At 40.0% G+C, this 16,367-nt stretch overlaps 1 protein-coding gene across 1 annotated transcript in view; it reads left to right on the plus strand.

Moving 5' to 3' along the window:
- Positions 1–16,367, plus strand: part of pigk (phosphatidylinositol glycan anchor biosynthesis, class K) — a 41,351-nt gene that overhangs the window by 18,479 nt on the left and 6,505 nt on the right. Inside the window, exon 10 of the mRNA XM_041992639.1 lies at positions 2,933–3,008. Coding sequence (XP_041848573.1) covers positions 2,933–3,008 — 76 coding nt within the window. The remainder of the gene's footprint in view (positions 1–2,932; positions 3,009–16,367) is intronic.

Consider the following 16,367-nt stretch of genomic DNA (forward strand, 5'->3'; position numbering starts at 1 on the left):
TTAGGCTTTGAGTTATCTACCTAGCCTCAAGCATTTCCAGTTCACCTGTTCTTCCAGACCTATCCGCTCATTAATGAGCCGTACTGACAGAGGGGTGAATGACTTTTTTTTTTTTTACCAATTATATTTACAAAGAGGGACCCTGTACCTTTTATTTGAGTTCAGTAGGTGGTATTCAGAATGTAGTACATGTGAGGTGTTGGATAAAATACTCTTGGGCTGCCTAAAGGTGGTTTGTTTGAACAGATCCTGTGGAGTTAGTGGGACTGCTGTACCATTGATTTTACCTGCTGTTTTTTCAGGCTCAGTATCTGAGCTTTTGCTCTGTAAAAAAATCTAAATAATATTTTTACATACACCAAAGACTCTTTAGTCTGTGGATTCAGGCACAGACCATCTCTACGTGTGTGCCTATGTAAACCCCCAAAGTGTTTGTATGGGTTGACCTGCTTGACGTTACGTCCATGTATAGCCACAAAGCTGTGATCTCCCACTGACCTAAGGTCCACTAGCATCTTCACTGTCTTCTCTGTGTTTGTTTATTTGAAGCTAGTAGGCATCACACCAGTCCACAAACTCATCTACCCCAGACCCATGGCTGCTCAAGTTGCCACTACTTTTTAGCAGACTCAGAATTACTGTTGTCTAAAAACTTCACCACATATTAGCCCAACAGGGAGCTGACACAGTCAGTTTGTACAATGTAAATTCAAACAGTGAGTCAGCACAGCCCTGAGGGACTCCAGTACCATTTAATGCCATGTAAGATAAAACAGAGTTCAATTTCATCTGCTGTGGCCTGTTGGATAAGAATAAAAGAGTGGATAAAGAGTGATACCACTTGACATCTAACTGAATATTTTTAAGAAGGTGTGTGGCTGAATAGAATTAAAAGCTAAGCTAAAATCAATAAAACAAACAAACAAACAAAAAAACAGTATTGCATATGTAGAAGGACTGTCCAGGTGTTTTAAAATAAGATGCATTATAGTTAAAATGGCATCACTTGTACATTTTTTACCTTTTTGTATGCAAACTAATCCAGGCATGGTTCCATCTCAGTACAAAGCGCCTGAATTAACAGCTTCTCCAGAGCTTTCATAACATTGGACGTGAGAGACACTGGCCTATAATCATTGTTCACCTGGGACTGGGATGATAACTGACATTTCCACAGCTCTGGTACTAAGTGTGTGTCAACAGAGAGCTGGAAGAGCTGATGCCACACAGTAGATAGTTCCTCTGCAAATGCTTTTAGCAGAAAAGTAGACATGTTGTTTGGCCCTGTCGTGTTATTAGCCTGCATTGATTTAAAAACAAGTGTAACTGATTGCAGGTCAATTAAAATTCTGTCCTCCATCCCATTACAATTAACCTCCTCTAGAATTTTCTTGCATTCTTCCTGATTATCATAGTCAAAACACAGATAAGGCATTTAATTCATTGGCTTTCCTGATCCTGGTTTCTTTTTGTGTCCATGGTGGTCATGCTGCAGACTCCCACAGTCTCTTAGTATTAGACTTGAAGAGATCATGTTCCGTTCGGTCCCTGTTTTTCAGCTGAGCTGCTCGTGCAAGATGGGAGTGAAATGCAGTCGTACAGCCCCTAACCCAATATTCTTACTCTAACCCTAATCATTCCCCAAGATCACATAATTCAACCCACCAAAACCCTACCACCAGAAAACAAAGAACACAAACATGTCTAGTAGACCACAAACACAACAGATAGACAAAACATTAAACAACCAACACATAGAATTCAGAAAACTTTAATTCATACAAACACAAACACCCTTTTGCTACAAGAAATACTTTAAGAACCCAAAAATATTAACACCACATAACACACAGAACACGAAACACATGGGGCCCCATTAAGCAACAACAGCACATACAAATCCCAAGCCCTGGTTTGGGACATCTTAAACCATCTTAAATGCAGCACATCCATCCACACATAGTGTCAGAGGGCCCTGGCTTCTGAAGTGTGCATGAATCACGAGTTGAAAGTGCCCTACCTCGTCCTGATTGGTTTACAGTTTCTCTATGTGAGCCTCCCCGTATCATTGACCTTACTTTGTCATACTATGGATACTCTTCATAAATAGTGATATTTTTAGTATATTTTAGTACTAAGTGCTGATCATAACCCTCACAGGGAACCAGATTTTGGATTCCTGTGACTTTTTTCCTTTTCCCCAGAATCACAATCAGGTTTTACACAGTGGAAATTATTCAGTAATTTTTCCTTTTCATTATTATTTAAACTTTTTATATTTAGTGAAATTCTAAACATAGGTCTTGTCACACGCAAAAAATCCAGTTTGTTTTTTCTCTTTTTAATCTTTAAATAATTCCGATATTTAACTCAATAGCATCCTGACTTTAACTTGCTTATCAGCACATAGTGTAAGGTCAACCAGTGGTAGACTCTATGAGTTGCACTGACTTTACTCTTAGACTGACATTTATTTGTATTTATATGAAGCAAAAAATATTTGCCTTCCGTCAAAGCATTGAAAAAGTATGGAGTTAGTCATGGGTTAACAGGACAGAAGTTTTATAGAAGTTATCTTTTTAGGTTATTCTAAATGTACTTTATTAGTAGTACAAGGGGCTGAGTTTGATGCACTTTCAGCACTTCTGTGTTTGCCATAATAGAAATGTGGTGAGTATGTTGAACGGATTGATTTTATAAACCATGTTATGTAACAAATAAGACTTTTATGATGACTTTTGTTCTTTTGTCTTTGCTTTCAGAATTTAGTTAGGATGCTATAAGTCATTCAGATTACAAGATAAGTAGTAGGATATTAGTGCATGTAGAGTAAAAGACTGTGTATTTGCACCGGATTGTATTTGACCGGTTTGTCCATGAAACTATATGTTAATCACACATACTGACAGTGTTTTGTTGTTTTGCCTTGTAGTCCTGTGAATGGAGAAGTCCACAGAAAAGTGCACTCATACATGGACCAGCTGCCAGTGTCTGAGATCATCCATCAGGTAACAGATCCATACAAACATCCTGGCCAGGTCACTCAATCCCACATGAAGAATGTGATTTTTTGTGTGCCAATGGTGTGCAGAGTTTTAATGTGGGCCATCTTTTATGCCTGTGCATAGACAGCCATTTGTTCCAGCAGCAGTGTTTTTGTTTTTTTTTAAGTTGTCCATGCTTTTCCTTAATTTAGCCACAAAATAAAAAGTTAGGCGCAACATCCACCAACAGATGTCTTTGTGCCGTTTCCATGGTGACAGATCTAAGTGTGAAATGTAACTGCCTCCTGGTCTCAGTGTGGAGGGGCCACCGTGAAATCCAGCAGAATGGATGGGCAGGACTGTGGCGACGAATTGTGCATTCACCTCATTCCCAAATGGATTGTGGCTTTCAGTCAGGTCGACCTTCACAAATGAACACCTCCTCCTCCTCAATCCACCTTTTGAACACACACCCTGCATTCAGAATAGCTGGTTTTTGGTCCTGTCTCACTTTAGTAAGTTTTTCCATTATGAGGCCATTAAAATAAAAAATGTTATACTTCCACTTCAAAAATGTAAAGAAGCAGCATTAATCTTTCCCAAAGGCAAGTCAACAGAAACAGTGTCTGTGTTTACATGTGGGGCTCAGCAGCTCATGCTTAAAATGCAGAAAGGTCATGTTAATATCAACATGCACACTGTAGTTTGTTACTTCAGGCTATAGTTTTGTGGCTTAGTTGTGTTGGATTTCATTTGTTCACATGTAAGATAAGACATACTTTATTCATCCCCAACAGGGAAATTCAGATGTCAAGCAGCATATAATGTTTGCCATACTTAATCAAGCACTCTCACTACCATACAAAACCAAAACAAGCAACGTGACAGAAGTAAAGACAATAAGTTAGGGTTAGGGTTAGGTTACTATTAATAGTAATAAAGTGCACATTAACATGAGTTATCGTTGAGTGTTATATCGGCCAGGATAAACGACCTCCTCAGCCTCTCAGTCCTTCAGATTTCCTTTTTGTATGCTGCATCTGCATGTACTGACCAGTCCAGCTTATGATCAAGGTGGAGACCCAGATATTTAAAAGTCTGGACCACCTCAATGCCTTCCCCCTCAATTACCAGAGGTAGGTGATGTGCCTGCTGCCTCACAAAATCCACCATCATCTCCTTGATTTTAGATGTATTGAGTATTAGTCCATTGCACCTGCACCAGTGTGTAAAGTCTGACATGACCCTCCTGTATTCCCCCTTGTCCCCTCCCTTCACGCAAGCCACCACAGCCGTATCATCCGAGTATGCTTGCAAGTGGCGTGATGGAGACCTGCAGGCAAAGTCTAATGTATACAGGGTTAGGAGAAAAGGGGATAACACTGTTCCCTGGGGGGGGATCCAATGTTGGTGATCACAGTCTCAGAGATCAAATTCTCTACTTTCACTTACTGTGGCCGTAATCTTACGCTTTGTTTCCAAAAAGAAGTCACACAGTTCTACATCTCATTGAAATGTTTAATTCCTGCCACAATGGCTGACAAATCAGTCAGGCTGATAGAGAGGTCAGATTTAAAGCTGTGGATAGCTCGGCATGATTTCACACCTACGGTAAGGTACATTGTTTCTTTGTGTGGAAACTCTGTAGAAGCCCCACACAACCCTATACATGTGCCTTTTGGCTCAGCTGTTGTAAAGCTTCCATTGCATGGGCATGTAATTGGGCCATAGTACATTTTATAGGCGTGGATAGCAGCAATTCTCCTTCATTCTTTTCTCAAAACTAGCATCTGTGTTATTCTTTTCTCCGCTGTGTTCTTTTTCTTCTTTTTCTGAATGGAGATTGAGCCATGCATATATACAGTCAGCCTGTTCCTGGATGAGTGCTTATAATATTTGGAGGCATGCAGTCTGCTGTGGAATGACAAACCTAACTAGATCACGTGTTACATTCTCATGGAAATGTGAACCTTAGTTGGGCATTCAGGTGTAAAGAATACCGTCGGACAGCTCAGGAGCTGGTGGAAAACAAAATCCACTGAGATCATTCTGGTAGACACTAACATGACTACACAAAAATGCTAATGTTTACATTATTTATAGTATTTATAGTGGTAGTTACCAGTAGAAGGTGTAAGTATGATGATTTAAAAATCCCAAAACTCCACCAGATAGTTAAAAGTTTTAAAGGTGTACTATGTAACTTTCTGGCCTTAAAAACGTGTTTCTGGCACAGTGCCATTTATTATGTACATTGCTGGTTTTGCCCAGCAGTGACCCAAGGCTGTGAAACTGCTCTTTGAAACTTTGTGTTCAAGCCTGGAGCACCACGTTACAGCTGAGTTTTGATTTACGCAACACATCACATGCCAGCAACTGGATATCAACACACTGGCCGTTCACACTGGCTGACTCTGCAAAGAAACACAAGAGGAGATTATTTGAGCAAAAGAGGAAAAGAAAGAGAGAAAGGGACAGAGCACAAGATACGACAAGAGTCAACATCAGACTGACTTACTGAAGAGAATTGAGAGTACAAGTAGGATGCAAGATGGATGGTTTATTAACCTTCATTAGTGGCTCTCTCACTGAGAGAATTAGCCAAAGTTCAGTAGGGCTTCTTTGACGTAATAGAAGGCTGTTTCATTTCTACACTCCTGATGATCTTTTCTTTTAGCTGTGCTTTTTTTAATATTTTTTTTTGTTGTTTTTAAAATAGAATGGGTTTCACCTTGTCCTTTTAACATGGAAGACTTATATTTTCCATACAGTAAGCCATTGTTATTAAAAGATGTGTAAGGTTTTGTCTCCAAGAAATGATGGCTTCAAATTGGGCTGGATTTCAATTGATAAATCCACAAAGCCAGAGGTTTTACCACCAAGAGGCTGAAATTGAACTTGCAATATTTTCCTTAACTGTGAAAGTTATGGGAAATTGTTTTGGATTACTGAAAATGATGAATAGCAGATAAACAGCAAATGCCAGTTAGTTGACGAGCACCAAAACAGGAAACAAGACTACTTTGTTTAATGACCTGAAGAGGTATCACCTCCAGCAACTACGCAGAAAGCAGGAAAATTGGGCTATGTGACTTGGCGTGTCAGTTCTTGCAAACCTGAAGCCTGTCTGGGATATTTTGTCAGAACTTCCTCAATCACAGCAAACCCTAGGTAGCATCGAATCTGCTGCCTGCTGTTCATACTAGAGTTTATAAACAACTGTTTGCTTCTGTAGATTGAAAATTATGATCATACAATCACTCACACACACACACACACACACACACACACACACACACACACACACACACACACACACACACACACACACACACACACTCCATTAGCTTTTCTCCTTCTGCTGCCCTCATATCTTGGCTTACTCCCTCTTTGCCCCCCTCCCCTTTCATTTTCAGATGTTTTTTTTTTCTCTCATCTTTCTGTTCTTTTCCTTTTTCTTTTTAAAATACACCCACACGTACAACACACAGACACACTCAGCAACCCAGCGACCCCTGGCAGAGATTTCGATTATCGGCTCGTGCTCCTGCTGGGTTGGAGATGGGAGTTCTGACAGACTGAGTCATCTTTCTCCCCTTCATCATAGTCTATCTGCACTGCAGCAGAATGACCAATGCCCATCAAGTCCATTGACAGCCCCTTTATTTGATTAGCTGTCATATAGAGTGTAGCACTCTCAGATTTGTTTTCATGCTGCTGTTGCGCTCTTTCTGTTGTTGATCGGATGCTTTCATCTGAGGGACTTGGACACTAAACCTCAGACAACAGACAGATTCATGTCTTTAAAACCGATAGCTTAAAGTGTCATATAGCTGATGGCAGTTTTGTCACTAATGAAAGCAAATCTTTGTGTCTAATGTTACAAAAAAAGAAACAAATTGACAGACATTGGATGTATAAGACTTGCTGCATTGTGTGAAAACTTATTTTGTTTATGGATGTGTGTATGTGATGACTTGATAGGACAGGGTGAATCCTTTTTGTCCTGCCACCCTCTCTGTCCAACCTCACACATCTCATTTTGTTGCCAGCACCTAATCACAATATGTTCAATTCTGGAAATAACTCAAGCCCACCCTCTTTTTTTTTTTTTTAACTCTCCCATGAATTGCTGCTGTGAGCTCTGGTCTCTGCCGTCAAATTGTTATTTGTTCCTTTGCCAGCTTGACACCACCCCATATGGCTCTAGAGAATTGAAAATGGAAGCAGTGAAAATTAATGCTTTGCCTCCCTGCCATTGCTCACCAAATCCTCCTACCCTCAGCTTGCAACAATGACACAATACAAAACGTGGATTATTTGGATCACAGGCCAAACCCAATCTGTCTGCTTAATAAAATATCTGGAGTTTGCTTTGATGCTGATTAATATTGTCTAAAAAAAGAAAAGTGAAAGCATACTTCCAGAGATGAATACACCCACTTCTTTGACTGTCTCAGAATTTGCTGGGGGCGTAAATGTCAAGGCAGTACAGTGGAGTGTTCCGGCGGCGCACAGCGGCCGTTGTTCCTTCATCCGGCTCTGCACAGCATAAAATTGCTGCTGTTTTGTCCTTGAAGTGTGAGCATTTGGCAAGGTGTTTTGAACTTCCCCCGTGACCATTAGCATCATGCATTGCCATGTTAATTAGTTCCAATCAATCAGATGAGAAGCTGTTAATTGATTTTAGTGATGAATTAAATACACCACACTGTGTGCAGTTGTGTCAGACTACTTGATTGTTGCTCCCTGTCCTTGATGGTGGGATGTGAATAGTTCTGGCAGTTAAGGTCAGCGATCCCCCCCCCCACCTTCTTTTATTTTATCCGTTGACTCACTTTTACTTTTCTGTGTTTTCTTCATCTTTTATGTAGACAGAAAATGTGCATTAATGTTTGAGGAAAAAGCAGTAAAACCCAGCTTGTTTAAAAGTTCTAACCTGATGATAAGGGCTGTGTCAGTAACTTAAACAGTGAAATAACTCAGAAAATTAGAGGTTTTCTTTATTGTGGACATTGCTTTTACAAAACAGGCAAATTTAACATAAATCTCGACCCTTGAAAATTTGCACAGAGAATTTTCTTCACAATTTAAATGACATCTTTTATCTGTGAATGCACTATCCAGGCACCCTTACAAGCTAATATAGCCCTAAAGCAAAAATATTTGGAGATTTGAGAGGGTCATTTTGGACAGAAATACTGAGGTGGTACCTCAGTAGTGCATTTTGTTGGAAAGTGCACTTATTTTCCTTTTAGGCTTCTAAAAGAAAGTCTAAAATATGTAGCTCTGGAGGAAGAACCGTCGTCTACCAACCTTAAAGTCGGTTTGATTCCAGACTTCCCCTGACTGCATGCCAAAGAGTCCTTGGGCAAGACACTGAAACCCATGTTGCTTCCTGAGGTTTCTATCGGAGTATGAATGTGTGTGATGGAGCAAAGCACTTAGTATGTAACAGTAGAAGTGCTGTAAAAATATGTGCGTGAATAGGTGAATGTGACATGTAGTGTAAAGTGCTTTGAGTGGTCAACATGACTAGAAAAGCGCCATAAAAGTACAGTCCCTTTACCATTCCCTTCAGAGGTCAACATGTCCTGACCTAATTTTAAAGCTGTGGCAAATAAAACAGTTGTAAGACTGTTAATTAATTAGTTAATTAACTAAAGTTTGCAGTAGACTTCAGGTTTTCAGGTAGTTTGGTCCAGATTTTAGTCGCATAAAAAACTAAACCCTGTTTTTTAGTTTTAGCTCTTGGTGGATCATATCGTGTCAGCAGGAAAATTTATAAGATCAGCTCTTTGGCGCACAGGAAACCAGTATAAAGATCTAAGAACCAGAGTAAAATGTTACTATTTCTTGGTCGTAGTGAGGACACAAGCAGACGTGTTCTGGATTAGATGCAGCCATCTTAGTGAATTTATTTATTTTTTTTAGCAAGACCTGTAGAAACTCCATTAGAATAATTAAGACTACCGAAAATTAATGCTTAAACAAGTTTTTCTGAATCATGCTGAACCATTGTTGTAGCTATATTCTTTTTAGCTTAGAGTTAAAAATGATACCAGGATTTCTGGCTTGATCCACTGTTTTAACATTACTGACTGAAACTGAAAACTAATCTTTGGTTGTCATCTTTGTCTCAGAAGACAGTGATTTCACTTTTATCTTTATTTAGCTGAAGAGGTTTTTGGCTCATCCAAGTACCGATTTTACTGAGACATCCACTTAAGCATTGTATGGGACCAAAGGGGAGTTTTATTCATCATAAATGGACTGACAGTAGATTGATTAATAATTTCAGATTAAAAAAAATCTCTTTCTGTTTTTTGGGAAACAGACATTTAAGTTTCTCATTGTGAATACATGTGTGAATATATACAAGCTGGCTTGTTCTGTCATCATTACCTCATCAAATCACATAAATTTGATGAGGTAATGTATTAAGATATGAGGTATGAATTGAGGTAGTGACAGTTTTTTCAAGTAAAACGTTACATTTCTTAGCCTCTTAAAAAATCAAAAACTTAAATGAAAGACCATTTGAGAGCTCAAACATTATGCTTCTGTTATAAATTCTTTGCTTTGATTCTAATGTTTATGAATATTTTCTTTTTAAAATCATCCGCCGTGTGTCTTCAGAATTATGTAACATGAAACTGCTCATGTTGCTTTAGGTTTTAAAAGGAGAAGCACACACATAGATTCAGTCCTAATGGAATAAATAATTCCAGTCAGTACTAATTGCAACTCTGTAATAACGGTGGCAGTTGGATGAAACTGTCAAAAAGGGCTGAGAAAACTTGTTTCAGCTATGTACTGTGCCACTGTAACAGTGAATATTATGTGAACACTATTTTAAATCTGTGAACATCTGTAATTATCTCCTCCTCCCTCTATCACATAGTCACCTCACTCTCCTCTTGACATATGCTCCTCTCCCTGCTGCCTCTGCTGATGTGGCTTCCTGTCACATTCAATCCATCTCCCTTTGCTCTTCTTGGTTCCAGAGGCTGCCTTTAGTACATACACACACCCATGTATATATATATATATATATATATATATATTTATTTAGTAGATGAACACTTGCGAAGAGTCTCAGTCACGCAGACCTCTGCTTACCATTGTCACAGAGGTCACCTGCCCCCAATGGCCACATGCTCCCGGTCATCTCTCATAAACATCCCTGTTCAGGCTCTGCCTCGTCCTCCAGGCCTATAACACTCAGCTTCTTTCTTATTTTTATGTTGTCGCTTTTGTCACCTCAGTGAAGGTTAAATTGCCCCAACTCACATGTTATGTATAATTCTTGTAGTGAAACAGGAGAAGGAACTGCAGCATTTGTAAATTTTTGTTGCATGTTTTAAGTCAGGAACCTTGTGATGGCAGTCTGAACTGGCAAATCAGTATTCATGTGATTTTGCCAGAGTCTCTGTGGGTGATCACTGTTGTCACAGCTCTGAGTCTGTTTGACTGGAAAACAGGGTGGAAGAAAGTTTAAGCCTTCCAGGCAAATATACTTGTGATGAAATGCTGCTGTTATAACTAAACTAGAACAAACAATTCAAAATTTATCAGTGTTCAAAGCTTGTGAGCGAATGGGAGTAAGTCCCTCTTGCTACCCTTGCCATTGCTGTCATTTACCAGGTTTCAGTTGGAGGTTTTAGAGATGAGAAAATAAAAAGATAACGTTAAGTGCAGCAGATTATAATAAATTATTTAAAAACTTTTCAAGCCTTTAATGTGACCTATCAGCTGTATAAAACAATACAAGCAAATCCTTTAGGGGAGCTGTTTATATGGGTTTGCACAGCCTGAAACTATGACTTTGATTTAAACACAGCATTCAGGCTTCTTGGGTAGGAGTCTATCACTGTGGCACATTTTCACTTGGCTACATTTGCAAACTCTTTCTTTTAAACACAGTCCAAATCTGACAGATTGCAAGGACATCTTTTCATGGTCAGTCCATTTTTTTCTTTTTTTTTATTTAGGTAAAAAGAAAGATGTGATGGGCATAGTAGAGAGAAAGCACAGAAATGGAGGGATAACAGGACTTTAATAAACATTTATTTGCTAATCCTTAAGGTGATATTTAAAACATAAATCAGTCTAACATTTACACATACATCAGTTTAGAGTTACCAATGAACTCCACATTTTTTATTTTGGACTATAGGAGGAAGTTGGAATACCTGCAGAAAATCCACATTGGGAAAGGAAGACCAGACACCACAAAAGCCCCACTATACCATGCCTCACATGCATCAGTTCAAAGTAAATTTCAATTTCAAAGTCAACCCCATCAGGGAGTTGACTAACAGACACAGAGTATAACAGCTTTTATCATTTTTTTTTCATAGGCAAAGTTAAACTTTTCTTCATGAGGCCCTTTTTTGTGGTTGCTGTCTGAAATGACACACTCACAATAAATGAAGTATGCTTTCACAACTACAAGGGATGCATGAATAATCAAAAGAAAGTTGAGACGTGAGATTACTACAGAGGTATCAGAAGGTATCAGAACCAAGATATGTATTACTGTGTCAGAGTAAATTCACCTGGAATACAGTAGAAAATGTAAATGTTTATCTCCTAAAAGAAAACCACCTTGCATTCTGTGAAAATCAGAGCATAGCAGCCCAATTCATCTAATTTTATTAGTAAAGTAATGTCTGATGTGTAACTGTGCAAAAATAGAAGCTAAAATAGTGAACCTGAGCAGTTTACAGATGTTTACAATGGTCAGCCTGGAGAATGAAGGGACAGCCCCCAAATTTACTTTAGAAACACAATGAGGAGGCAGAAAGAAGTTAACCTCAAGATAGTATGTCATAGGAAGAGTGAATACTTTTCTATAAAATCCCCTCAATCTTCATGGAAACAACCAGGACCTTCATGCATCATTTGCATGAACAAAAGGCAGACTCATAGACATGTAAGTCAATGCAATTTTTATTTGCTTCCCTTTGGCTTTTAGCTCAGAGTTTTTGTCCCACAGTGATGAGACAACCATGCTTATAATCATCAGAGTCTCTGCTTTCATATGTTTGTCTGGTGTGCTGGCAATGGAGAAATTAGCGAAAGCTCTAAAGTCAAGGCAAGTTCATTTGTATAATGCATTTTACACATAAAGTAAATTCAATGTGCTTTTCATAAAAGAACATAAAGACAAATAAATTCATATTAAGCTGGGTCTTGGACTTGGAGGTGCTGATTCTCATCCCAGCCGCTTCACACTCGGCCTCAAATCGCGCCAGTGAGAGCTGAAGATCACGGCCCGATGAAGCCAACAGAACCACATCATCCGCAAAGAGCAGAGACCCAATCCTGAGGCCACCGAACCGGATCCCTTCAACACCTCGGCTGCACCTAGAAATTCTGTCCATAAAGGTTATGAACAAAATCAGAGACAAAGGGCAGCCTTGGCGGAGTCCAACCCGCACTGGAAACGATTCTGATTTACTGCTGGCAATGCGGACCGAGCTCTGACACTGGTCGTACAGGGACCGGACAGCTCGTACAAGCAGGTCCGGCTCTCCATACTCCCTGGGTACCCCCCACAGGAGTCCCTGGGGGACAGGGTTGAATGCCTTCTTCAAGTCCACAAAGCACATGCAGATTGGTTGGGCAAACTCCCATGCCCCCTCAAAGACCCTGAAGAGGGTGTAGAGCTGGTCCACTGTTCCACGACCGGGACGAAAACCACACTGCTCCTCCTCAATCCGAGGTTCCACTATCCGACGGACCGTCCTCTGAACTGCTCTTTGGTGCATAAGCACAAACAACAGTCAAGACCCGTCCCCCTACCCGAAGGCGGAGGGAGGCTACCCTTTTGTCCACCGGGGTAAACCCCAACGTACCGGCGCCAAGTCAAGGGGCAATGAGCATGCCCACACCTGCTCGGTGCTTCTCACCGGGAACAACTCCAGAATGGAAGAGGATCCAGCCCCTCTCAAGGACAGTGGTTCCAGAGCCCAAGTCGTGCGTCAAGGTGAGTCCAACTATATCTAGCTGGATCAACCTCACGCACCAGCTCAGGCTCCTTCCCCGCCAGAGAGGTGACATTCCACGTCCCTAGAGCTAGCTTTTTCAGCCGAGGATCAGACCCCCAGGGTCCCCGCCTCTGGCAGCCGCCCAGCTCACACTGCACCCGACCCCTATGGCCCCTCCTGCAGGTGGTGAGCCCACGGGAGGGGAGGCCCACGTCACCCTTTCCCAACCTGGCCCCATGGGCATAGACCCGGCCACCAAGCGCTCGCCTCCGTGCCCCACCTCCAGGCCTGGCTCCAGAGTGGGGCCCCGATGACCCACGTCCGGGCAAGGGAAACCTTAGTCCTTGTTTTTTCCTCATCATAGGGGTGATTTGAGCCACACTTCGTCTGGTCCCTCCCCTAGACACCTGTTTGCCATGGGTGACCCTACCAGGGGCATGAGCCCCCGACAACATAGCCGCTAGGATTGTCAGGACCCACAAACTCCTCCACCACGACAAGGTGGCGGCTCAGGGAGGAGTGACATGAACATAAACTAAAAAAAGAAAATTGAGGAAAAATGGTCAAAAGTGTCATGAGGAGGTCATAAGGGATATGCAGATTTCATGCACAGTAGCAAGAGAAAAGAAGGGGGTGATAATGAGTTCATACTTTTTCTACACTCTAAGAAGCCCCACCTGCCTAGGAAACCTGCCAAAACATGCGGGTCTGAATAGAATTGTAGATGTGAAAAAATATTGCACCCTAAATTTATAGGAGTTAGATGCCAGCCAATCTGCAATCTGAGTAGACAGCCACATTGATTAGAGCTAAGGCAAGGACATGTTTTGTGGGCAGTCATTACCCTCTTTCTTTGATTGAAATCTTCAAGAGTTTTATGGGCTTGAAGACTTGAGAGCAATAAAAACACAAAATAGAAAAAGAAAAGCCCAGACACCAATTTGAATGTGTCAGGTATTAGCTGAATTAGTTGTAATAATATAGTTTGAGACCTTGGTTCACCATACCCTGTGATCAGTTCATATTAAATGAGAAAGTAGCATGAAACTGTCGGTCAGCTGTGATCAGTGACCGTTCCAACAAAGTTTATTATAACAGGATCGTAGAATCTTTGTGAACTAGTGAACTTTTAAACCTGAAGCCTCAGTACTGATTGCATTTGGGAAATAAAACCAATTAAAAGTATGTTGTAGTTGTCATAAGTGACATTTTTATTTATTTTACTACAGTAAAAATCAATCATTTTGCTATTTTATTTTGCATAGATACTGCAGACAGTTGTGAAACCTTGCTTTTTAGGGTTTTACTCTGCTGTGTAGTTTTTTTACAACCTAAATAAGCTATGAAAATGAATAATGTTCTACTCAGACTAGCCTTCCAGAACTGCATTTTATCTTGTCATTATTTGTTAAAATACACGGAACAAGGTGTCAGATGTAATGACTAAATATGAACAAGTCAGATTTAAAGTTGGGACAAAACTTAAATCTGTCATCTTTAATCAAGATATAATACACTGCTGCTCTTCTTGGTTGACACTGTGGATGTGGTTTGGTCACGTGCAATGAACAGTGACCTGGCAGCATGTGCACACATATCCATCCTCACAATCTTACCCTGTCAGGAAAGTGAGTCATCATAAAATACTCTGCATCTTAGAGTGAAATAATATGTTTTCAGGACCTTTTGATTGAGAGCTATTTTTGGACTAAACTCCCACTTTGATGTCTGTTATTCTGATGTCAGACAAATGAGGCTAAAAGCTGTTGACTGTAGTTTCTGTCAATCTCTCACAAAACACCACTGATTTAGATGCTAAAAGCAACCCTTTATAGTTTAAGCTTCATTATCTGTGCTGTTTGCTGAAGTCAGTTTTTGTGTTGAAGCTCTGAGTTTTTTATTTCTGTCAAACACTACTGAAGATGCAGTTTTAAAGCACCTTTGTCACAGAATAACTTCCCCACATAATTATGCTGCTATCACCATGTTTGATTGTAGGGAAGGTCTTAAAAAAACACTATTGAACTTTGGCAGATTGGCTCATTGAAGGACCCCCTTATGATGGCAAATTTGGCATCTGTCAGAAGAGTTAGAGGAGGTGGCTGGAACCATTCTTTCGCTGCCATGCCGCTTCCAGGCACTTTATCTGTGCACACATCATGTCTTCAGATAATTGGCATGGTTCACCTCAAAGTGGCAGCTGTCAGATGCAAGCAAACAACAGATAATCAGAGGCACAACTTGCCAACAGTCATGCCAGATAAATGCTTAGGCCCACAAGGACCGACCCTCTTTGAATCCCTACAGAGCAGCGACAATGTGGATAGTGCATTGACAGTGGTCAACTGGAGCAATGACCCCACCCTCACTTTTCGCTCTTGCCGCAAGTAGCGTTGCGTCTTAACTATATAAACATCTGGGAGCGGTTTTATCAAAAAGAAGAGAAGTTAGCTGACAAAAGAAAGAAGAAAAACAGGAAGAGAACAAAACACTGGTGTGTAGTGCAGCTTATACAGAAGCAAATTTAGCTCAGAGCAGCTCAGTCTGTCCTCCTGTTGAGTTCCTGAGGTAGAAATTAGAAACAGATAACTTGGACAAGACTAATTTTTTAGTTATCAAATGAAAGCCATGTACAGTTAAACTAAACTGTCAAGTTAATAATGTTAGAATTCATAGGCAAGAAATTTAGATGATGCACTACTAATGTTCATGGATGAAAGTTATTGTTTGTACAGGTGGTGTTTATATTGTGTTTTCCATATGTGTCCAGTAGGCCTTTATGCTTCTGAAAACAGCATGTATTTATTTATTTCCTGTATTAAGCTGTGAATATAATCCTTAAAAGTCATAATACAGGCCTCAGCACTTTTAATATCCTTTTTTTAGGACCATGTTAAATTATATTGCCCCTGTTTTAATTAAATGAAAATTGAAAACTATGAAATAGTGGAAGTTGCCAAAGAACATTCAAAAGTTTAATTTAAGGAATTTAACGCATTAGCAACAAAATCTTTAAAGATGATAATATTAACATATTATTGTTATTTATATTAAATATAATAAAAGGGTTATGAACCCTGGTCGGAGGAGCCCCCTCTGAAATGTTCCCTATGGTGCCAACAGACTCTGGAATCACCTCTGCAGATAATTACAGAAAAACTATAATATCAGAGGGGAGATTTTGTGTATCATATTTGTGTGTACATGTAACTTGATCAGACTATAATAAGAAAAATACATTATGTATCTGTCTACGTATTCCTAAAGATGATATGAGCTCATAATGCTGCTGATCGCTTTAAGCTTAGCTGAGTATTTCCTCTCAACAAAGTAGTAATACTTAGTACAACTGTCTGAAAAATGATCTACATTTGTATTATTTAAGCTT

The sequence above is a fragment of the Melanotaenia boesemani genome, chromosome 8 (assembly GCF_017639745.1).
Source record: "Melanotaenia boesemani isolate fMelBoe1 chromosome 8, fMelBoe1.pri, whole genome shotgun sequence".
NCBI lineage: Eukaryota > Metazoa > Chordata > Actinopteri > Atheriniformes > Melanotaeniidae > Melanotaenia > Melanotaenia boesemani.